The 24332-nt window shown below is 38.5% G+C and overlaps 1 protein-coding gene across 1 annotated transcript in view; it reads right to left on the bottom strand.

The window, feature by feature from the left end:
- Positions 1-24332, bottom strand: part of LOC124709143 (furin-like protease 2) — a 467447-nt gene that overhangs the window by 9673 nt on the left and 433442 nt on the right. The window contains exons 14-18 of the mRNA XM_047240815.1: positions 23521-23677; positions 16641-16912; positions 7433-7709; positions 6970-7169; positions 2209-2478 (exon numbers count right to left, since the gene is read on the bottom strand). Coding sequence (XP_047096771.1) covers positions 2209-2478; positions 6970-7169; positions 7433-7709; positions 16641-16912; positions 23521-23677 — 1176 coding nt within the window. The remainder of the gene's footprint in view (positions 1-2208; positions 2479-6969; positions 7170-7432; positions 7710-16640; positions 16913-23520; positions 23678-24332) is intronic.

The raw sequence follows: 24332 nt of genomic DNA, 5'->3' as shown, positions 1-24332 counted from the left end.
TATCCCAGTTTAACAGTGGAATTCGATATGAGAAGACTGTATTCCAAATGGGTGCTGTGACTTAACACATGATCAGGAACACATCAGAATGGAAACAAACAGTGCCAGTTTGTGACCACAGGTGAAGCTTCGGTCCACTACTATACCCCGGAGACAAAACATGAGTCAAAGCAATGAAAAAATGTTTATTTGTCAACATCAATGAGAGCAGAGTCAATACTGTCAGCAAGAATGGTCCCATTTTCTGGCATCTGAAAGAGTTTCTGCTGATAAATTATCTTCCCACTGGGCAAACAATTATGAGACAATAATATTATGTATCAATTACATTAAACAACCCATATAAAGGGCCAAGACTGGCAAAAAGGGAGGTCATGTTTCAGAAAGGTATAGACAGGTGTTGTTGCCATGGCAAAAACACATGAAGTAAGACATGACTTGTTGCTACACCTTCTTTCTTCACCTGATTTGGCTAAATCAGACTTCCATCTCTTCCCCAAGCTCAAAATTTTCCTAGATAAATGGAGATTTTCTTCAGGCAAATAACTGACAGCTGAAGTCGATACGTATTTTGCAGTCATGAAGAATGTAATTTTGATGATGGGATCAAGGTACTAGAACATCACTGAAACAAAAGCATTAGTGTACAGAAAGACTATATTGAAAAAAAAAAAAAAAAATTTCATTGAGGTAAGTTTTTTCTTTCTAATCCATTCTGAAAACTTTTCAAACTGGCCTTGTATTTCTTTCAAATCTCAAAAACCATTGTGACAGTAAAACTAGTGTTAACATTGTGATTTTATACGACTTATTTACAAACAAGACCACATAGGCTTTCATGACCGTATCAATTTCATTAAAACCCTTCCAGCTGTATTATGGTTACAAGCTGTTGGTTGTGTGCCTGTCCATCACTCAACAATCCACACTAGATACCTTGACTGATTTCTCTCTCTCTCTCTCTCTCTCTCTCTCTCTCTCTCTCTCTCTCTCTCTCTCTCTCTCTCTCTAGGAGGGAGGGGGGAGGAGAGAGGGAGGGGGAGGAGAGAGGGAGGGGGAGGAGAGAGGGAGGGGGGAGGAGAGAGGGAGGGAGGGGGGAGGAGAGAGGGAGGGAGGGGGGAGGAGAGAGAGAGGAGGGGGGGAGGAGAGAGAGAGGGAGGGGGGAGGAGAGAGAGAGGGAGGGGGGAGGAGAGAGAGAGGGAGGGGGGAGGAGAGAGGGAGGGGGGAGGAGAGAGGGAGGGGGGAGGAGAGAGGGAGGGGGGAGGAGAGAGGGAGGGGGAGGAGAGAGGGAGGGGGGGAGGAGAGAGGGAGGGGGGAGGAGAGAGGGAGGGGAGGAGAGAGGGAGGGGGAGGAGAGAGGGAGGGGGGAGGAGGGGAGATATGCATGCATGCCTCTTTAATAATACCACAAGCTCAAAGCTGAGCACTAATACACTGCATCTGTTTATGTGATCATGCGATCATCCACCTTTCAACATTTCCTATGTCCTCTGCAGCATACTGAGTAAGTGTTGTTATGCATTTCAAAATTTAAAAATGTTCTGCAACAATTTGTGAACCTCTTTATAGAAATACCATTATGCAACCATTATGATTAAAATGAAAATTTTCACAAGTATTCTGCACATAATCTTTTATAAATGGTACGGGAAAGTTGAACATGTACCTCCTTCACAGTTATCACTGAACAACAATTTAGAGAAGACAGGTGGACTATACTCTCTAGTTAGGATATGAAGCTCACTGTTCATCATTTAATTCTATGGTGTACATTGTGCTTTTTCAGCTTGTTTACTTGTATTTTCTAGCAAATTTATTTATGAGAACATGCAGGAAGGCCAAATAAAAATTCTGCCAAAAATATTTGTAAGTGTGTGACAAACTACACCATCCTCATTACGAAACACCGTGTTGTGAAGATGATCATATCTGGCAGCATACCCGTGAGGAGCACAAATGTGTAAGACATTGGGAAAATCTACAGAATCACTGGAGAACTGCCCTTTACAGAAATGCTGGGAATGTCCTGGGGCAGAGCGCACACGCGCGCAGCAACTACTAATGCTGCTTATACCACACTGTAAAGGAAACACTTTTTTGGACACATTCAAATAACTTACAGGAATGCAGCCAAGTGATGTAGTCAACGGATAGTTTTATTTTGGCCACCCTGTATATAACAAATTGAAAGCCCTTAATCAGTCCTTACCAGTGTTGTTGTCACAAGTACAGCAGTTTTGCTGTCCAGGTGCAGCACAGCATGGCACACACTGGTTGTTTAGACGATCCAAATGCAGCGGAGGACTGCAAGTTGAGCAGCTGAAAGCTCCTGGCCCTGAGCAGCTCTTACAGGATTCATGACACCCGCGGCATGTCTGTGAGGGTGGGTCATAAAACTGAGTACCAACGCACTGCACACACAATCCACCATCCAGCATGGCATGTGCAGGGCATGAGGTACACTGTAGTGGTCCTTCACCTGAAAATGAGCATTAGAAAGCTAAAGCAAGTGATCACAGACACTCACAGCTTTATTAAGCTGAGATAAATGTGACTTTTTATCTGGCTTATCACTTTGTTTGAAGGCTACTAATGAGTAAGATATCTTTTTTCTTGAAAGGATTTTAATAAATTTTAATAGCTATTTGGTTACAATAAATCAAACAATGGAAACCACAGGTTGGAATACCAGCAATACTAAGAAAAGGACAGATTGCTATTCACTGTAAAGATGACCCACTGAGCTGCAGACAGACACAGCAAAAAGAGCATTAAACATTATAGCATTCAGCCAAAGCCTAACTGAGCGAAGAGAAAACAGAAAACAAACAAACACACACACACACACACACACACACACACACACACACACACACACACACACACACACACACAAAAAAAGAAAACTTTCACATTCACACAAGTAAGCACACATGACTACCACCACCAGCAGCTCTTTTCATTTTGCCTGTCTGCAACTGAATATGTCATCTCTACAGTGAGTAGCAAGTTATGCTCTTCCTAATGCTGGTGGCTATGATAAATGAAAGACAGAAGATAAAATCCTCATACTTTGTTTTTTCAGTGACAATGCCAAAACAAAGGCAACAAAAAATGTTTTAGCTCCACAGGAACTTTGGTACTTCTTGGGCAATAAAGGAGAACTGCAATAAAAAGTTGCAAGAGGAGGGTAAAAATGTTATAGTTGAAGAGGACTACAGGGAAGGAAAGGGAAAAGGGGGAGGGGGGGATGGCGAAATGATAATTCGGTACTTTGAATGAGAACAATAGCTATGTACACTTATTGGAAGGATTACAGCTAACCAATCACCATATGGTTGATGCACTGAGTGGCTGCATGCAGATAAATAATGCTCCAGCTGACCATTGGCCTGCTTATGCAGTCCAACTTTGGTGAGTGTACCAAGTGGCATGAGTGAAACAAGAAAGCAAAGATGTGACTGAGGGAAGGGAGGATAATGGATCTCAGAAAGAGGCAGTAAGTAAACGGTTAAGAATGTGGCACTAAGGAGCCTCCCATGGCACAGGCACAAGCAGTTGTTTAAGGTCCATGATGAAGTGAAAGAGAGGGTTGTGCAGGGAAGATAGAACACAGTAAGATGGAGACCGCTGGCATGACCACCAACAATTCATCCACTTGAATGACTGGCCACTGCTCAACTGAGGCACTGAATAACGTTGGTCACTCACTGACAGAACATGTCACTGAGCACAAAATTTCCAATTTCAGTTGTTGATTCACAACTCAATCTATCTTTTACCCCCCCCCCCCCCCTTAATATCATATCCTTATAACAAATCCTTTGGTCTCACCACACTCCTGGTCGTATCTCAGTCAGCACCTGTCCCAAAACCACCCGCACCCCTGTAACCTTTCCTCCCCCCCCCCCCTCCCTATCCCTTCCCTCCACTTTATTGCATGAACAAGCAATTTCCACTGTCTGTGCCAGGGAGGGAGTCCACATTCCTATTACCCTCCCTTGCTTCTTCTCCCTCTTAGCCATCAGCCTCCTTTCCTTCCACTCACCTCTTTCCTTCTCCAGCTCCTTCCTCCATTTACCAACTCCACCTGACACATCACTCAGCCTAGTTGAGTTGGGACAATATATTTATTTTTCCCCCTCCTAATTAACTCTAATAAAGATAGTTATCTACATTATCAACAATGTTTTGAGTTTTGTTTAGCATCCTGTCAACCACTCAGTTGCAAGGGGTGTGGGGTATATTTACCTCTTGAGTGGTTAACCCCTCAAGCCGGGAGTCCAAGTACGTACTCACGCGCTGCGAATGTCCGCACTGGTTGCCTCCTGACCACATACTCACCAGTTGCAGTCTCTGAGGTAAAACTGTACTGCTCTGCCATCTGTTGACAACAGCCGATACTACTTCGTCAGCTAACTACAGACATATCTGTGCTGCTCTGCTTCGAAGATCTTTGTCATGAAGTGAAGCAGTCAGGAGAAATAACATTTTGTATCTTACAGTCCGAGCGACACTCTCAAATGCAAAACGATCCAGCCAAACACTTCACACGGTCTTACTTCAGAGCAAATTTTCGCAATTCTCAATGAACCGATGAATGGTTTAGATAGTATAAATGACAGCGGGAGTTATCTAGATGTTGATGATGAAAGTGATTTTGACTGTTTGGAAGAAACACCCGAAAGAAGTGAAGAAGAAACGGCAGACAGTGATGATGACATTGAACAAGGTGCACCAGTGAAACGTGCACGAAATGAAGACTGGAAATGGCAAGAAATCGACAGCTCTTATGTCTCTTTGAAAACACCATTCTTTGGTAAATGTGGACCTGTGATACAGGTAAATTCTGCAGCTGAAGTGTTCAAGCTGTATTTCGGTGAAAGCATCATAGAAACAATCATGTGTGAAACTAACCGTTATGCTGCAGATTGTATACAAAAACAGACTGTTCTACAACCTCGTTCTAGGCTAAGTAACTGTGTAGATACTGACAAAGATGAGCTTTGTGTGTTTTTTGCACTGCAGATGTTGATGGAATTATTCAGAAGCCATCCATAAAGTTGTACTTCTGCAAGCATCCACTTTTGAACAAGCTGATTTTTTACCAGAGTATACAAGAAGACAGGTTTGAGCTACTTTGCAGATTCCTTCATTTTGTAAACAATGAAGAACTGAATACATTTGAAGGCAATAAGAGATTGTTCAAGTTGGGTTCCATCATTCAGCACTCGAATGATACATTTAGAAATACATACAACATGGGAGAAAACATTTCTATTGATGAATCTCTTACATTATGGAAAGGAAGGCTGGAAATGAAAACCTATCTACCTCTAAAATCAGCAAAGTTTGGTATAAAGCCCTACAAGATCTGCTAATCTTCCACAGGTTATTTATGGAAATTTATTATTTATACAGGAAGTTCCACAAAAATAGAAATGAAATTTCTTTCTGCAGATCCCCTGAAAACCAGTCAGATTGTAGTGAAATTTGTTAAGCCTCTTTTCAACTTAGGCCATATGCTCAGGATGGACTATCATTATAACAGCGTTCTTTTGTCCCACTTTTTGAAGGAAAGAGGTATGAATGTAGCTGGCACAATTTGACTGAATAAAAAGAATGTACCTGATGCCTTGAAACATGCAAAACAGAGGAAAGGTGAACTCATAGCATATGATTCACATGGCGTAATGGTACTCAAATGGGTGGATAAAAAGCAGGTTGCCTTTATTTCCATATTTCATAATGATGCAGTTGTTACGGAAACCAAAAGCGTCAACAAGGTAAGAAAGCCCCAGTGCATAAAAAAGTACAATAGTTTTATGGGCGGTGTAGATTTGAAGGATCAGAAACTACAACCTTTCCTCATGGAAAGGAAGAAAGGTGTAAAGTGGTATATGAAAATGTTTAGAAGGCTGATGAATGTTGCAGTGAACAATGCTTTTATTGTTTACAATGCTAGCGAAAAAACAACGGAAGAAACATATATAAATTACAGGCTTCTATTCATAACACAACTGCTGGAAATTCACGGGAAGAATGTAACTTTACCTCGATGTAGGCGACCTTCAAAACCTCCTGTGTCTGAACGGCTCACAGCAAGGCATTTTATTGAGAAGATCCCACCCACAGAGAAGAAGAGTAAGCCTACAAAGAGATGTTCAGTCTGCTGCAAGAAGATGGTGAAACGTAAGGAAACATCGTTCTGGTGCAAGGACTGTGGTGTAGGACTTTGTTTTGAAGATTGTTTCAAAATATACCACACTCAAAATTCATTTTAAGTGACAATGTATGCTTTAATCGTAATAAATATGTTTTGATACCAATTCCTGAAATTTTCATAACATTTGAACAAGTAATTCCCATCACTGAAACACGGCATGCTGGGGCCAGCCAGCTACATAAACTACCGCCAGTAGGCTAGGCACGCACCCGGAAACTACCGGCTTGAAGGGTTAATATTTCATGTAGGACTCACCAGAAACATGCTGACTGCATACAGCATCTGTCAGTCTTTTACGTTTCACAATGACGAGATATAGTGGTCAGACTAGAACATATTTCTCATACAATTAAAGGCAGAAAACTGCACTTCACTAGCCATCCAATACAGTGACATGAAACAAGTCCTAGATTCATCACAGTATTGGACTTCTCTGAATAATTTATTAAAGAATAGATAATTTATTGATTCCTATATTCACTTTTGAGTGGCTACATAGTCACACAGCCATCTGAATGAGCTCTTGAGGTGCCACATACATTGCTACCTGTCATTAAAAATCCCTCAGATACTAACTGAGAATTACTTAACTCCTGATGACAGCATTTAAAACTCACAAATTATCACCTCTAAAATTTGTTGCCTGGTAATATCTTAATAAAATGAGTGTTGGATCCAAAGTATTGCTTAAATTTAGACCTGTGACATAGTTTGTGTGGTAACATACTGAATTGTTGTTATTACCTTTGCAAGTCCTACAATAATGGTGACACTTCTCACAACCAAAGTCTGATTTGAAGAAGCCTTCTGGACATTCTGGATGGCACTCTCCAGCTGCTAGCTGCCACCCAGCTGGGCATGTCACACACTGATCACGGCGAGGACCACTACAAGTCATGCAGCTGAGGTAACATTTAGCACAGATACCCCTGTCACTGTAATACCTGAAAAAAAGAAATGGTAGCATCTTTGAAGCAAAAAATACAGTCACACTTTTTTTCACACATCTTGTACAAATATGTAAAGAAGGCAACTACTACAAGGGAAATACATCTGTAGGCACACAGTAGTGGCATAATACTACCTTTATCACTTCTACGTCATCTCAACCATTCTTTAAGTCTTGTGGTAAAACATCTACACTTTTTGATAACATGTAACTAAAAAAATTCTTTCTCAGTGGAAAATTTCCACATAAGAGATTTACCCATCAGCACAAGCTGCCCTGCATTCTCCACTCTGTAGGTGGAGTCCTGCTCGACAAGAGGTGCAGTTGGTACGTGACTCGCAGGCTGTACACGTGTGCAGGCAAGGCATGCAAATTCCTCTCTCAGGGTACCTTCCTTCTTCACACTGTACCACACAGGAGGCACCTTGCAGCAGCAGTGGGGATACGCAGGAGAGGCAGCGATCTGCTCCAGGTCCTGAACAGGTATCACAGTTTTCGTGACACCGTGCACACAGCCCAGATGTGTAGTATTCAGCTGAAGAAAAACAGTGAACATTAGTAACTATATCTCAGACTTACGATTGGGTAAAATCAACAAACAAATCCAAGTCTTCCAGTAAACTAAAATCCCTGAAACTGAAACAATTGACAAAATGCCAGCTGGAACCAAGCAACTCATATCAAAACGTATGTAAAACTTGAGTCAAAGTCACACTTCATTCTTTTTAACTGGTAGCCCGTTTTGGTGCACTGTCTGGTATTAGCACTATTCTTTAAAATCCACTAACATAATAAAGCCACTGTGTGCAATATTAATATCTAATAGGTACATTCCATGTAAGATCTTCCAAGGTGTCACTGGAATTAATGTCACGCACCCATTACACTAATGAGCTGAAACATTATGACCACCACCCACTGTGTGACTAAATGCCCCCCTGGTGGTGCTGGGACGCACATGATGCTGTAAGGATACTTTATGTAGTGAGAAGAGACAAATGGGGAATCACGTAGCAGTGATACGAAACACAAGTGGGAAAATCCAGTAACATAAATGACTTTAACAATGGGAAAATTGTTATTTCTTGGCATCTGAAAATGAAAATATTGGAAACGATAAAGCTGGTCAACTGTTTGCGCGCTACTGTTGTGAACCTACATGGAAAGTATATGAAGACAGTAACTGTTCTTGAAAGAACAGATACCATTGACGACCGTTGCAGCTTCTCTACAATAAATGATACTTAGTTGAAACCCTCAGCTGCCGACAAGTGTTCCCATCGAGATATATCAACAACACCTGTCGGCAGCTGAGGGTTTCAACTAAGTATCATTTATACATGGAGAGTGGTTGATAGTCAGTGAAACCATGAGTTGGTGACAAGAATTTGGAAACCCATACCTTGTCTCAGAACATGGCGGTCAGAGGCTTGTCTGCACTCTGAAGTAGGGTCTGCAGTCCATCTGATGACAGAGTACAATGTTGTTGCTGGCTGAAGTGCTCCAAGCATGTTATTTTAAACTGTGGGCAACCACAGCCAAATTTCCACATTTTGAAATATATAATCTGCACTGGCTGTAGAGTACTTTTTAATGAAAGTCACAATTGGCTTTGTGTCACTTGAAGATGCATCCTCAGGTGAAAAAGTTTCTTTTTGACAAGTTAGCACCAAAAGGTGATGCCATAGAGCCATTCCCCATCACTTGTGTCAAGATGTAAACAGTGTACAAAAGAGCAGTAGTAAATATTTAAAATAAAGGGCGTTTGCAGAATCGTGCCTTCCTCCTTGTGGCACAGTGACGATGGTCACCACACCGAGAAGGTAAGATGATATATCATACTTCACCTCATAAAATTAGCAAAACAATGTGCTTTAATGTGCAGTTTTGAGGTTTAAATATCTCAATCGGTAAAGATGGAACCCTTCTAATATCACTCTGTTGTCCATCTGTCTGTTTGACAGACTGACTGGCTGGCTGACTGTTAAGATCTTTCTCTCAGGAATGGGTATAAGTATCATGCTGAAATTTATTTCAAATACGAAGGTGTACAGTCCACTGGAAGTGGATGTCAATGTAGTTAAAAGATTCGACCACGTGTGTCACAGATTTTGTTACTAGCAAACTCACTCATCAAAATCGGCAGATGAACTACCTACATACAGTACATGTAGGGGCTGGTTGTCAAGCAGTGAAGTGCACTCCTGGAAACGGAGACTTAATGTTACCACATCTCAATTGGACCAAGCATTTTTCAGTTTTTGGTTTAACCTAGCCTTCATCTCTCAATGAAGCGAGGAGTTGCCAAAGACAACACCTGATTTGGATTCAATTTTAAACTGTAGGTCCCGTATCTTGGTTGGATAATTGGGGTAGATTAGGGGCATGCAAGTCACCAAAGTGAGGTCCAACAGAAAGACTAGGCCACTGAACAACATGAAATAATAATAATAATAATAATAATAATAATAATAATAATAACAATAACATCTAGATACATGAATAATTTTGCATGGAAACCTCAGATTGCAAGTCCTACTTGTATTTGTCCAATTTTTAATACTCATCATTAATTTTATATCAAAATACTCATTTATAAAATATGCTTCCAAAGTTCTTTATGATGTGCTCATGTGACACAAATTTACAAACCTTTATGGCTGAAGTAGATTACCTGAGACCTAGCAGTCTTTGGTTTTTGGAGTACCCTAACAGAAGTTTGATCACAGTATTATGCCAGGAAAATGAAAATATGTCACAGTTTTCACTTAGTAAAATTTACTTGAATGATGGAATCAATTTAAATCACAGAAAAAAAGTTACAGGAGCACCAAAGTAAAGAAAGAAAAGAGAGATGACAGCAGGTCTGAGAAACAAGAACTGGAAATATATCTACATTTCCTCTTTCCATTCTTCTTGTCTTAAATTTTTATACAGAAGTTAAAGTATTCAAGTTGAATACTTCACTGCTTGGCTTTCATTTGTTCTCAGATAATTTTTGGTGTCTCAACTAAAGAACATTACATTCTCATCATCTTTCTCCTGGTTCCCATTTTATTAGATGCCAGTACAGGCCAAATTGAGTGGCTCACATTATTATACTCTCAAAACTATGTTTGTCGCTGCCTCCTGCTCCTCCTCCTCCTCCTCCTCCTCCTCCTCCTCCTCCTCTACATTTGCAAGTACAACTCAACATTTTCCAGGCACAGCCTATGAAACTTTATGCAACAGCCATATTTTGTCTTGACTGTTGTTTCAGATAGTTTTTAATTAAGGTAAGATTGGCATAGCTGTTTGTTACAACTTCCTTTTTAATTTCATAATAATCTGGGTAGATATGACGACTCATACCAATTCTCACTACAAATTTTCTGTAACTCCCTACGCTCTCATTCACCAATTATTTCATAATGCATGTTTCCTCCACAAATCAACTTCTGGCACAGGAAACTTTTACTCATATCTGATTATTTGATATCCTAAAGTTATTTTAAGTCTACACTTATATATTCATATGTGTATTTTACATATCACTGCAAGGTGCACATCATCATCATCATCATCATCATCATCATCATCATCATCGTCGTTATCATTGTTATCCCAAAAGGCAGGTTTTCACATGGTAGTTCTACAGGCTGTCTGGTCTGCTGTCATCCTCTTCAGGTCCGCATTATTTTCTCTTCCCTCTATGTTGTCTATCATCTTGGTCTCCTTCTTCCTCTCAGTCTTGTCCCACAAACCAGTCCTTCCAAAGCATCTGCTAGCAAGCACTCCCTTAACCAGTTCTTTTTCCTTTCTCTTTTAACTTTCAGCAGACATCTTCTCTCACCAACCCTTTCCAATATTCTTTCATTACTCACCCTTGCCATGCAGCTTATTCTCTCCATTCTCCTCCACATACAAATCTCAAATGCTTCCAACCATTTTTCATCATCTCATCTCAGCGTCCATGTTTCTGCCACAATCCAGACAAAACATTTGCCAGTCCTTTTCCTTAGACCTTTATCTAATTTGCCTCATAACAGTCTCCTCTTTCCATTGAATGCCTCCTTCGCTATGGCAATGCGCACAGTAGAGTATATATTCTACTGTACCATTTTGGAGTTTCTTCATTGTTTCTTCACAGATTTGTGACAAAAGAGAGAGGAATGCCCAATCTTTTCACACAACATAAAGAAATTTACCTATCACTTTTAATTATTCTAATGATCACTTGCTTCTGTGAAGCTGTAGTAAGTATTTACCTATACTTGTTTCACTTCCTTTGTGAAATTAAAAGTTCACATCAACATAGATACTGAATCTGTTGACATTTAAATTTTAAAACAGGCCCAAAAACTGGATGTGTGTCATATGCCAGTAACACGTTAAGATAGGTAGCTATAAGCTCCATTTCTTCAAAATTTCTCCATTTCAGCTGTGAGCAATTCATTGTTAATTTTCTTACAAATTTTGAGCATACCAATTGTACAGAGTTTAATGGATGCACATGTGCCAGCATTAACTGTTCTTATATTGTTCATTCACGCTTCAGTCGTCGTGTTTAGTGTGGAGATTCACTTGTGTTACACCTATATTGTGGTTTTATTTGCAGACTATAGTTGATAAGTGGCATTGCTATACTACTGCATTTAAGCTGGAAGTGATTGCATATGCTAAAGAGCACATAAACAGGGCTGCACAAACAAATTTCGGGCCACTTCCAGCTGAAAGAAATGATAAGAACTTGGCAGAATCAGGAAGATGTTTCAAAAAAAGGCATCTCATAGTGAACATAATCAGATAAATGGAACAGTTAATTGGCAAAAACTATAAGTAGAACTCAATACATGGATTTCAGAAAGTAGACAAGTGAAAATTTGTTTCTGTGAAAATGATAATTCAGCAACAGAAGCATTTTCCATTAACAAAGGGATGGTCAGCTTAATTGGATCAGCATTACAGTGTTCAAGATTTATTAAGAGGTCCCGGCTTTCAATGTGGATCAAGACAAAAATATCACAAAAGACGCTAACTGAGTACGAAGAACAAATTGTCAAATTTCATCAACTTGCCATTAATGCAAGGAAAGAGGGACAAGATGTGCTAATGATATGCCTTCTAATGCAACTGTGGAATCTAATGGCACAAAACACATTGTTAAAATTTTGGGGTACAAAAAGACTGATTACGCAGCTCTTTATCCTCCTGTAGAAATGTAACAAAACTGCTGTCAGTTTTAATTTTTGCAAGTATGATTTTTCCTAAGGAACAATTGCCAAAAGGAGTATTTGTACATGTACACAATAGAAGTTGGTTGGATGGATGAACGAGGAATGAGGTTGCGGATGAATAGAATTTGGTCTAGGTGACCTGGAGGCTGTCTAAAGAAGGCCATTCTGTTAGTATGGGATCAGTTTTGTTCTCACAGAACATAAGATGTTAAAAACAGAGCAAACGAATTGAAGATTCAATTAGTTGTAGTTCCAGGAGGGCTAACTAGTTTACTTCAACCATTAGATGCTGTATAAACAGAACATTTAATACTTTGCAGTCCACATGCCTCATACAAATTTATTCGCTTGGTGCCGGCAGCACTAATTCGGATTGCTTGGCTTGTTGCCAGCCGCTTGTCACCTTATTGTCGACAACAGGCTTCAAACACGTTGACTTTTGCGCATTTTAATTTTCTGGAAATCCTCTATTTTGCTGTATCATTCCACAAACTCTAATTTTCTTTTCTAGTAACTTCTCTGCAAGTTTGACACTGTTATAATAACTATCCATGCAGAGGTAATGCCACTTTCCATCAGAAGTTGTCAATAGTTCCATCACTTTTTTTGCTGAAGGCTGCCCAGTGCCGGAATATATCTCGAATGAGGAAATGTATCCCGTACTCTAGTCACACAGCATCTGAATGAGCATGCTGTATTTCATAATTTTCGACAGATTGTAAACTTTAAAATCTAATCGTCCATGCCATGGTATCATTCCTTCATCAACTGAGATGAATTAACATAGATTAAACATTTCTTTAAACATTTTGGAAAAATAATCAATTACAAATTTCTTTTCAAAGCAGTTATTATGCAGTTGATTGTTGCCGTCGGAAAAATGTAAAAATGATAATATTTGTCTGAGTCGGTTGTGGGACATCGTTTTGCGAAATATCGGTGTGTCTATCAATGAATTTGTTGACCAATAACCACCGATCCTTGCTCTTTTTACAGTTCCCATAAGGATAGCAAGACCAAACCATTTTCTAAGGTAAGGTCCCGTAATGTCGACAAATTTACCATTTTTTAAAATCCAGTTTCCTTCTATTGCAATTTTGACTGAAGTACTTGTTGGTTTCATTACTAATATATTCAAATAGATCGTTCCCCTTTTATAATTATACGATATCCTCGATGCTCTGTGTAGCTTTGGGAAATATGTTTGGACCCGGAGGTTCTTCAAATTTATTATTGGTCCTCGGTAAATCAAAGTCTGACCACTGTGCACTGTCTTCTTCACCCGATTCAGCTGAATCAGTTGGTAACCGTAGAGTTCACTGAATTCTTCTTGGACATATTTCACTATCTTCTGACGATTCTGCTTCACATTCATTTTTTTGTTATCAGATGTCTTCCTTCCAATTGGTCAAGTCGTCCAGAATGTCAGACAAGATGTCCACGCATTCATCTTAAATAATCCTATTGTCTCTCTTGTCTGCCATGATGGAAGGGTACAAGTACTTATAAAACCAAAAAAACTTGTTGATGTGTGTAACTTATTGTTACCTAAACAAAACAAAAACGGAATGCAAAAGATACTGAAGTGCTGTCGCCGGCCACTGCGTGATACTATGCTCACAACACCACTGTGGTGTCACCGGCTGTTGACAGCTATTTCGCGCATGACACCACTGTGTTGTCACCGGATAGCAGAGTGTTAAGGGACTTATGAAGGAAGAGTGGAACAGACAGATTCAATCTACAGGTTTTGAAACTACACTGTCAGGAAGAAGGAAGAGACCCAGCATTTCTCAAGTTTGTGAGTGGTTCAAAGCTTCATGGGACTGTATAAAAACTGAAACAGTTATTAAATTGTTTAAGAAGTGTATAATCAGTAATGCATTGGAAGGTACACAGGATAATTTACTGTGTGAGGATTCAGATTCTGACATGGTGTCTTCAAGTATTTCTTTCTTCAGCAGTGATGATGAATTTTGTTGATTTGGGGACAAAAGTTAAAAGATGGGCACTTTTTCCTACATATATTGCCTAGATATCTGATGTGTGTGTATTAAAATTGTTTTGCAGTAGATGTATTACCATAAAAGAAAGTCTTAAAAATTGGGGTGCGTCTTTTATACCAACAAATACGGTATATACTTGTCTACCTTATGAATTAATTAGACTTTACTGCCTTTGTAATCCTTTATTCAACAGTGATCACCTTTGCTACATCTGACTCACAATAACCAATTCTGACGTCTTTAATTACATCTAAACATGAGACTGGCAGACAACAGAAGGTTTTGATTATGCATTTCATTCTATCATTAACATTTTCACAAAATGAAGAAAACCACAAGAGTTGTTGTTCTAACAAGATTTTACTGTTTATGGCCAGTTCCAGAATAATAAAGTACGCACTTAAATGATAGAAACAATTTGTTAAAATTATGGATAAGCACTCATTCAAAAACAAAAACATGACAGCAAACTGATGACTTTTCTTTGTTCTATCATTGCCATTTAATGTTCTACAAATGATCTCCATTTAGACACTATTTTTACTTAAATGTATGTATATTTCCTACCAACTGCTAAAAATATATCATTGTTCCATACCACATGAACACTCCTTTATGTAGACTTTTAGCTTCATCTGAAAAAGATCCCTGGTACAGTTTCTTTGCTTTGATTAGCTTCCAGTAACCAACATGTAATTGAAGCAGTTTTGGAAAGTAAGATGAGTACCATGATGATGATGATGATGATGATGATGATATCGCTTACCAATATTTATTGTGGTATAACAGAAATGCAAGAGTCCTTTGCAGTTATTTTCATCCTAACAGAAAATGATAACAATCCTTATGCATCTTCTACGTGGAATTAGATGTAATAATAGCAATAATTGTGATGTTTAACACACTTGTTATGTTTTGGAAGTACGATGAATGTAGTGCCCAAAGTTCTCCTTTCATATTACCTTTCCTGGACAGAACATCTTGCATTCAGGGGGGAGGTCCGGGGAAAAGGGGGGGGGGGGGGGGCAGTTAGCACATTATTCATATACGTAGAGTAAGCAGCATCTACACAATATACAGTTGGTGCCTTAGGAACATTGCTACAGTTGCCCCTTAGGACACAACCACTTGCAGCAACTTTCTGATACCGCTACACAAGATGAACTTTCTTGTAACTGTCACGATTGGAAACGTGTTCACTTCACATTTGTGAATAGCTTTCAGAATGGGATGCACTGAGCTTAGTATCAACTTTGTTTATTGTTCTAAATAATGAAGTATATGCTTCAATATCAAGCCAGATTTGCTTTAGTTTTCACAATAGCACATGAAAATCTCCTCAATTCCCTCTAAATATAGTGGCACCTGCACTGGCAGTTTAAAATCAAACAACACTGATGCAAAAAATTTATCGAGGAAGTATGTGCTAGAGATTCTATAAACCACAAATATGAACATGAAAGTCTTTATAAAAACTTAACTCAGAAAAACCATATGCAGTAAATATCCACTGTATAAAGGGAGATGAATTAATGTAAGTGTCTGTGCTTAGTGAACAAGTTTTACTTGTACAGGTGGCTCTGCATTATGAAATTAGCAACTGGGGGCCCCAACTAAGAATCTTTGGTGAAACAAATGATCATAGAACCTAAGGAAAATATCGGTGACCACTTAGACATACAGTTTAATCGAAGTGTGATAACTAGCCAAAAGAATGAGGAGGGGCGCTTTTAAAATATGCGAGAATACATACTGTAGCTTATAGTCTATGATTAAAGGACACATTTCACACAAAGTGGAAGCATGGAAAGAAATGTAGAGGTGGGTCTCCTCTGATCCTGAGGTTTGAGTGACCTGCTCTTCCTTTTTAACCCGCTTCCACACAAGCCCTCTCTCCTTCCCAAGAAAGGAAACAATAGTTCTGAATACCAAGAGATTGTCATGTACTTTTGCGTGTGTGCCTATCGACAGTAACTGTTATTGTGAGAACAAGTACATACTTACAGGAGACAAAATACTTAGTACTGCTCACTGAAACACATGGAACTACATGGCAGTACCCTAGCCTTCAGAACTATTACTTCTTTCATTGGGAAGGAGAGAGGGAGAAGTTGGGGAAGGTTAAAAAAAGTACACTCAGACCCCAAGATGAGAGATAATCACCTATTGTGAGGGCAAGAAGAAAAAAAGAATCTAGAAGAATGTAAAACAGTTACACACAGTGCTGCGTTCATTGATACTTACATCTAGTGCAATGAACGTTTCCTTCAGGAACACATCTGCCTTTGCGGTTGAGTGTCCAGCCTTCCTTGCACGCCAAGCAAACATTACCACTGCAGCTGGCACAGCCAAATGCACAGCGAACACATTCACGTCGTTTCTTGTCAGCATAGTATCCATCAGGACAACTGGCTAGGCATGTTCCAGCCAGCTCAAATCTGCCAGGTCGGCAGGTCAAGCACTGTGTTTCACTCGACCCATTACATGTTTCACATGATGCATGACATGGTGCACATCTGTTAACAAATGTGTGAAATATACATATTTGATCTCCTGGTTAAGAAAATTCTTTATTTCTCTGGAAATGAATGTGAAATACAAATGAGCTAGTCTAACTGTATCAAGATTTGCAATCTTAAGGTATTTCAGTGACAATAGACATACAAGTATACACCGAAAACATGGAATAGCGCCTTGCAAAATTACTACCAGTTGCTCCATTTATGTTCATCTGACACAGCTGTGTTGTGTATCAAAGAGGAAACTATTTCTCATGGCATGGTTTTATTTCTAAATGATCAATAAACTGATTTCTCCTATATTTCAAATGTATAAAATTGTAAAATATTTTTTGTTGATTGTTTTTCTCAGCCCTGACAAATTGTAGAAATGGTATCACGAACCCACAAACTGCTGCTAAAATTGCTGTTGAATATGCAACGAGCACCTGTTGTACACATGTAGTGGATATGGAAAGTTTCAGGTGAAAAGATTATTTCAGAACTGCAGAACAATACAACAATTTCTTGTTAACAGCCCAAGTTGTAACCACAAGTGACCCAGCAGACGTCAATACGGTAATCGAATTCTTCCCATACCCGTCCCAGCATGGCATCGTCAATTGTGGCAGTCGCTTCCCTTATCCTCTCCCGGAGCTCTGTTACATCATGTGGTAGAGGCGGTACACGTACCAGATCTTTGATGCGTCCCCCACAGGAAAAAAAAAAAAAAAAAAAAAAAAAAAAAAAAAAAAAAAAAAAAAAAAAAAAAAAAAAAAAAAAAAAATCACATAGAGTGAGATCTGGTGATCAGGGAGACCATTTTATGAAACAGTTCGCTCTGCACCTAAACTCTCCATTTTTGCAACCAGCGCTGACTATTGGCAAATTACCAAACTACACTGTGTGTGTGTGTGTGTGTGTGTGTGTGTGTGTGTGTCTATATAAAAACTGAAAGCAAAGCAAATAACTGAAAGCAAAGCAAATAACTGAAAGCAAAGCAAATAACTGAAAGCAAAGCAAATAACTGAAAGCAAAGCAAATAACTGAAAGTAAATAATTGAAAGTGTTCCCAGACTTTATGTACATCCTGTGTAACATCAAAGAATCATTAACATTATTTAGCATAAAATATGAAGAACTCAATAATGCTGCAGACTTAATTCTAATCAAGTGGCCCTAATTCTAGAAGTACCTTAGTAACAACATATCTCAGAAATTTGTGATATTGTTTTCAGTTTAATTCATCTGCTCAAAATGGAATTTGATTCTTTAGTATGATGATGAAAAAAAAATTTCAAGCTATTACAGAAGGTCCATGTATTTCACCTTTCCCTGTCTTTCATAAAATAACAACACTAATATGAATTTTATCTGCTTTGTGTTTTTCATCTCTTAAATGTGCAGTCAACATCAACAGATTGCTTTCATTGATTTTAAAATGTTGTTTGTGTTGTGTACGTATTTTTATGATGGTTTGTCCAATATAATATATACTGCAACAACTGCACTGCAGCCTGAATGATGGTAGTGGGATATTGATTCAGATTTATGCTCTGAATTGGACTGAATTGTATTTTCAGTCACAAAAATATTTTACTCCTGTTTCACAAAATATTTATCTAATCTTGTTGGCTGTTCGAGTGGCACATTGTAAGACCACATATTTTCATTTCTGGTTTTAGCTCTTCTTTTATTAATTCTATTTTTCTCCTACTTATCTGATACTTTTTATTTTGTATTGTTTGCTGACTGTAGTTAACCAGTATGTCTTAATTATTTTTACCAGATTATCATAATACTACTGAAATATTTCCAGAATGAGATTTTCACTCTGCAGCGGAGTGTGCGCTGATATGAAACTTCCTGGCAGATTAAAACTGTGTGCCCGACCGAGATTCGAACTCGGGACCTTTGCCTTTCGCGGGCAAGTGCTCTACCATCTGAGCTACCGAAGCATGACTCACGCCCGGTACTCACAGCTTTACTTCTGCCAGTATCTCGTCTCCTACCTTCCAAATTTTACAGAAGCTCTCCTGTGAACCTAGCAGAACTACCACTCCTGAAAGAAACGATATAGCGGAGACATGGCTTAGCCACAGCCTGGGGGATGTTTCCAGAGCTTCTGTAAAGTTTGGAAGGTAGGAGACGAGATACTGGCAGAAGTAAAGCTGTGAGTACCGGGCGTGAGTCGTGCTTCGGTAGCTCAGATGGTAGAGCACTTGCCCGCGAAAGGCAAAGGTCCCGAGTTCGAGTCTCGGTCAGGCACACAGTTTTAATCTGCCAGGAAGTTTCACTACTGAAATAGTTTCTGAATGAAATTAAGTTGTGTAGCAACTTCCAGGTGGTCAAGTCTTCCTTTTTTAAATCCTTGAAGATGAAGACCACTACCAACACAAAATATACCAACATTAATATTAAACTAAAACTGCAAAAATTGTTCGTATTTTCACCACAATTTCATAATGCCCTTTTCCATTTGAAATTTTCCAGTATCCATGATGTCTGTGTAACAGGTGGTGGGTAATGGTCTTTGACTGAAACCAGTAGCAAATTGAAGAATACTTTCAGCAGCAGCTTAAGGTGTTACATGGTATCATTTCTACAGTTTAAAATTATTTTACAATGTTTTGTACTGAAGTGTATTTTGGAGTTCATCAATACATATGCTAGCAAATAAAAAATGATAAAGTCTGGTGGAAATCTCATCAAAGAGAGCCATGAAGATTCATCTGTTCTAACTTCTTGTACATCATTATTGTCCTGTAGATGATGATTCTCAAGAGCATACCAGATCAAGGCAACCAACTAAATAATAGAGAAGTTAAGTTGGTTTTGTTGTAGTGGAATACATTAAGTAGCCCAAAATGCTTGCCCGCGCGACTGCTACGGTCGCAGGTTCGAATCCTGCCTCGCGCATGGCTGTGTGTGATGTCCTTAGGTTGGTTAGGTTTAAGTAGTTCTGAGTTCTAGGGGACTGATGACCACAGATGTTAAGTCCCATAGTGCTCAGACCTATTTGAACCATTTGAACAATGCTTGCAGCATCAACCTGAAGAGAGTCAAATATAGCAAGCCTGATCAGCATAACGCACATGTAACTTGTTTCATAAATATACTATGGAAAGTTCTCACAGAATATAAATAATTTAGGAGTAGAGGTAACAAACCTCCAAATAGTAGAGGCATTGAGTCTTTGACAGGCAAATAAACAAGACTGAAAATTCTGCTAACTTTATGAAGAATCCTACGTCTTAAAAAAGTATTCACCCAAAAGCTAGCAAAGTTTTCAATCTTGTTTATGTGCCCGTCAACAGCTCAATGCCTCTGCTATTTGGTACATTGTTACTTTACTTATAAATCATTTATGAACTACTTCTGCAACATTAACTGATATTAATATTGGCATATTGTGTGCAGGTGGTGCTCCTCAGCTTGTAAGTATTTGAAAAAGGAAGACCTGACCACTTGGAAGTTAATGTACGACTTTATTTCACTCTACAACTAGTTTCAATTGTATTATGATAATCTGGTGAAAACTATGTCATACTAGTCAACTATGATGAGTGTATGATGCTTATAATGTTGAAAAATTGATGATGGAAGATGACAACGACTCATCAATATGGCTCAATTATGTTTGAGTAGATGATGATAATGCTACGAAAGTTAACCAGTGAATGAAGTCTTAATGCTGCTTATGTGCAGACATGTGTGTCTTTACAGTATTAATCTACTTACATGCACATAAAATGTTCAAGTTTCAAAATCTGCTCAACACCACTATGTGCCACCATGAGCACTGCATAGTGTAGGTGTGAAAACATCAAATATTAATATATTCAGGACATGAAAAATAAGATGATGAGCTTAGGTAAAACCCCTTTTAATACAATATTTTACTTAGTCTCCACTGTAGCTAACAGACCAAACTGCAGTCACCAATGAAGCACATACCTTTTGCACTTTTAGCCTATGTCCTCAGTTATTGGTTAGATGTATTCCATTCTGTGTCTTCCGCTACAGATTTTACACTCTACAGTTCCCTCTAGTACTATGGGGATTATTCCCTGATGTTTTAACATATGATCTACCATCCTGCACCACCACCTTTTCATTGTTTTCCATATGTTCTGTTCTCCACTGATTCTGCGAAGAACTTTCTCACTCCTTATCTTATCCCTCCACGTAATTTTCAACATTCTTCTGTAGCACCACATCCCAGACACTTTCATTCTCCCCTGTTCCAGTTTTCCCACTGCCCGTGATTCACTACATGTAATGCTGTGCTCCAAACCAAGTACTTTCTCAGACATTTCTTCCTCAAACCGAGGCCTATGTTTGATAACATTTAACTTCTCTTGGCCCTGAATGCTCTCTTTGCCTATGTTACACTGTTTTCATGCTCTCTTTGCTTTGTCCAAGGTAGCAGAATTCCTTAACTTCATCTACTTCGTGGTTACCTAATTTTATGTTAGGCTTCATGCTATTCTCATTTCCGCTACTTCTCATTATTTTAGTCTTCTTTTCTTGTTTATTCTCAATTCATATTCTGTACTCATTAGATTGTTTATCCCATTCAACAGCACTTTGAACCTTTATTTTTATTGCATCATTGCTTCTTATTTACAGATTGAAAAGTAGAAGTGAAACACATCCCCATCTCTCACCATTTTTAATCTCAGCACTTCGTTCTTGGCTTTCTGATATCATTGTTCCCTCTTGATTCTTGCACATATTGTACATTACCCGACATCCGCTACAGCTACCTCCTCCTTTTCGCAGAATTTTCAACATCTTGCACCATTTTATGTCATAGAGAGCTTTATCTATATTGACAAACTCTACGAGTATTTCTTCATTTATCTTCAGCTTTGTTTCCATCATGAAGCACAATTTCATCCACCTGCCTCTCTCTTGCCTTTACTTTTCCTAAAGCAAAACTGATTGCCATCCGACACATCCTCAGTTTTCTTTTCTGTTCCTCTGTATATTATCCCTGTCAGCAACCTGCATGCATGGGCTGCTAAGCTGATTGCCGATAGTTTTCACACTTCTCTATACTCCAATTGAGAATTATATTTGCTCCCTAAAATTGTGTGCCTTCTTTTTCACTTTCTTACCACAATTACTGTTCTGTATTTATATCTGTTACAGGTTAAGGCAACATTTTTGCAAATATATTAAGGCCTATGTTGAAGGTAGTATTATAGGAATTAACCGAAATGTTATTTTGAAGGAACTGTTCATTTGAATTGTCTGCGATCACAAAAATGAGACTGGATGAACATTAATGAGTGACAGATGGTTACGCCACCTACTCACAGCTGTAATTAGTGTGGGAAGTACACTTAATGTGACTGTAAATTTCATTTAACTGAAATATCCTTTTTCTTCAAGCCTATAAATAAAGTTTGTAGATTAATGTCTCAATGTCTCAGTAAGCAATTATTAACTCACAGCAATTGTTAATACTGGTGTGATGGCAGCTTATGGCATGATCCAGAAGAAACACTAACAAAAAACTTATACTCAATAACGTAATACGCCAACCATCAGTTAAACCTCTGCCTAATGCTAAACCACTGAAGAATCCAGATAAAAACAGACTTTTCGAAGGAGACAAGATAGCTTCAGCTGCTTTTACTGTACAAGCAGCAAGACCAGCAAACTCAACACCAGATTTTTTAATTAAGCCAATGATACAATACTAGTCACGACATTTAATATCTGTAAAATTACTGTGAAAGAGTAACAGGTTTTTGTATGAGCATCCCTATGTCTAGTAAGCCCATTAAAGGCTATCTTGTGTTTTAGACAAAGAGGAAGCTGTATTTAGCTTCATGACAACAATAACTGCCTAAATGTGACAGTTCTAAATACAAGGGTCTTAAATTCAACTGCAATATAATATTCCAGGTCCAGAAATACTGCCATGTACCACAAGGAGACAGCAGCCTAAATTACTCACACTTCAGCCTTAGTGATCTTCTCATCTTGGGAATGTTAGGCATTTCCCTAATTACAAAGTAGGCCCAGTCAGGTTTCAACTACGACTATTGTCAACAAGAAAGTGTTAACTTGTCAACTACAGCAATTTATGTGCCTACCACTGCACAGTGTGAGACAGTAAAAACCAAACAAAACAAAAAATGGTCAATGCAACATTTGATATCTGGACGTGAGCATTAGTCACAATGACAAATCAGAGCTGTTTTAAGATGACACAAATAATTCCTTTATAATCAAAAGTAAGCCATTTGTGAAGACAACAAAATGTATGTTTGAGAAGTGCCTTGCTTATGGCTACCACCTGCCACACAAACATACAAAACAGTTTCTTGATTACTTTCAGCTTTTTTCATTTTTTATGGAAGTAGCTCAGTGAACACTACCAAATAGTTCACTATACAAATATTATCCAGCAAAGTGGAAAAGTAGAAGTTTTTTATGAACATAATAAAACAATATCAGTATCACAGCATTCCCATCATAACACAATTTAGTGCCAAAACTACTTTTAACGTAAGGCTATTTAATCATTGATAAGTACATAACTGAAATGCTCTTAAGTTCTGGAAACATTCACAGTGGTCATCTTAAACAGGCTACAGATCAGTACTTACGTGTAATCTTCCATTTCATATGTATAAATAGGACACGCAGCATAGCATTTGTTTTTGTATAGCACCAGGTGGTGGTCACAACTTGTGCAATGATCTGGCCGATCCTGACAACTACCACAATTTGGTTCACATGGTACACACGTGTTTTGTTCAGCGTCTAAAATTGAAAAGAGACTTCTGTACATCAACATCCATTAAAAATAATGTCCAGTCATATTTCTCATTTTTCAGTGAAATTTTTGACACAAAACTTCCACATACAGATGTCACAACATAAAAAAGCAGTGAATGTGAACTGATAATTCGTGCTGTTTGTACAGCCTAATTAGCACTGATGCACAGTTGATGTAAAGTAAGTGACATGAAAACACAGATGCTACTTTCAAACATAGTATGTCTTCCACAAACTGACACAGTGTTGCATAAAAACCCAAACCATTTCTATTTTTACAAGTTATTTACACAATATGCAAACAGTCTGAGATAATGCCTCATTTACAACATGTTTCAAACTTCTGCATGGAGTAACAGGTAGGTCTGTTGTGCAATTCTAGGTCAGAAGATTAGTTGCTGTAAATACACTTTGACATACATATTATGTCATCCAGAGATAGCACAGGTAATTCATAGCTGCAGAATGAGCTTTGGCAGTCTCTTGCAGAAGGAAAGAGATTTCTAGTACAGAGATCATGAAAAATTCACGAATATGAAAGCAAAATTTTTAATATATATTTAAAATATTCTGTAGTCATACCATATTTCTTACTTTTCTGATACATTCTGTGTGTTCAATGAAACTGCTCGCAACAAAC

Source organism: Schistocerca piceifrons, chromosome 7 (genome assembly GCF_021461385.2).
Source record: "Schistocerca piceifrons isolate TAMUIC-IGC-003096 chromosome 7, iqSchPice1.1, whole genome shotgun sequence".
Taxonomy (NCBI): domain Eukaryota; kingdom Metazoa; phylum Arthropoda; class Insecta; order Orthoptera; family Acrididae; genus Schistocerca; species Schistocerca piceifrons.
This window is presented reverse-complemented; position numbering and strand designations above follow the sequence as displayed.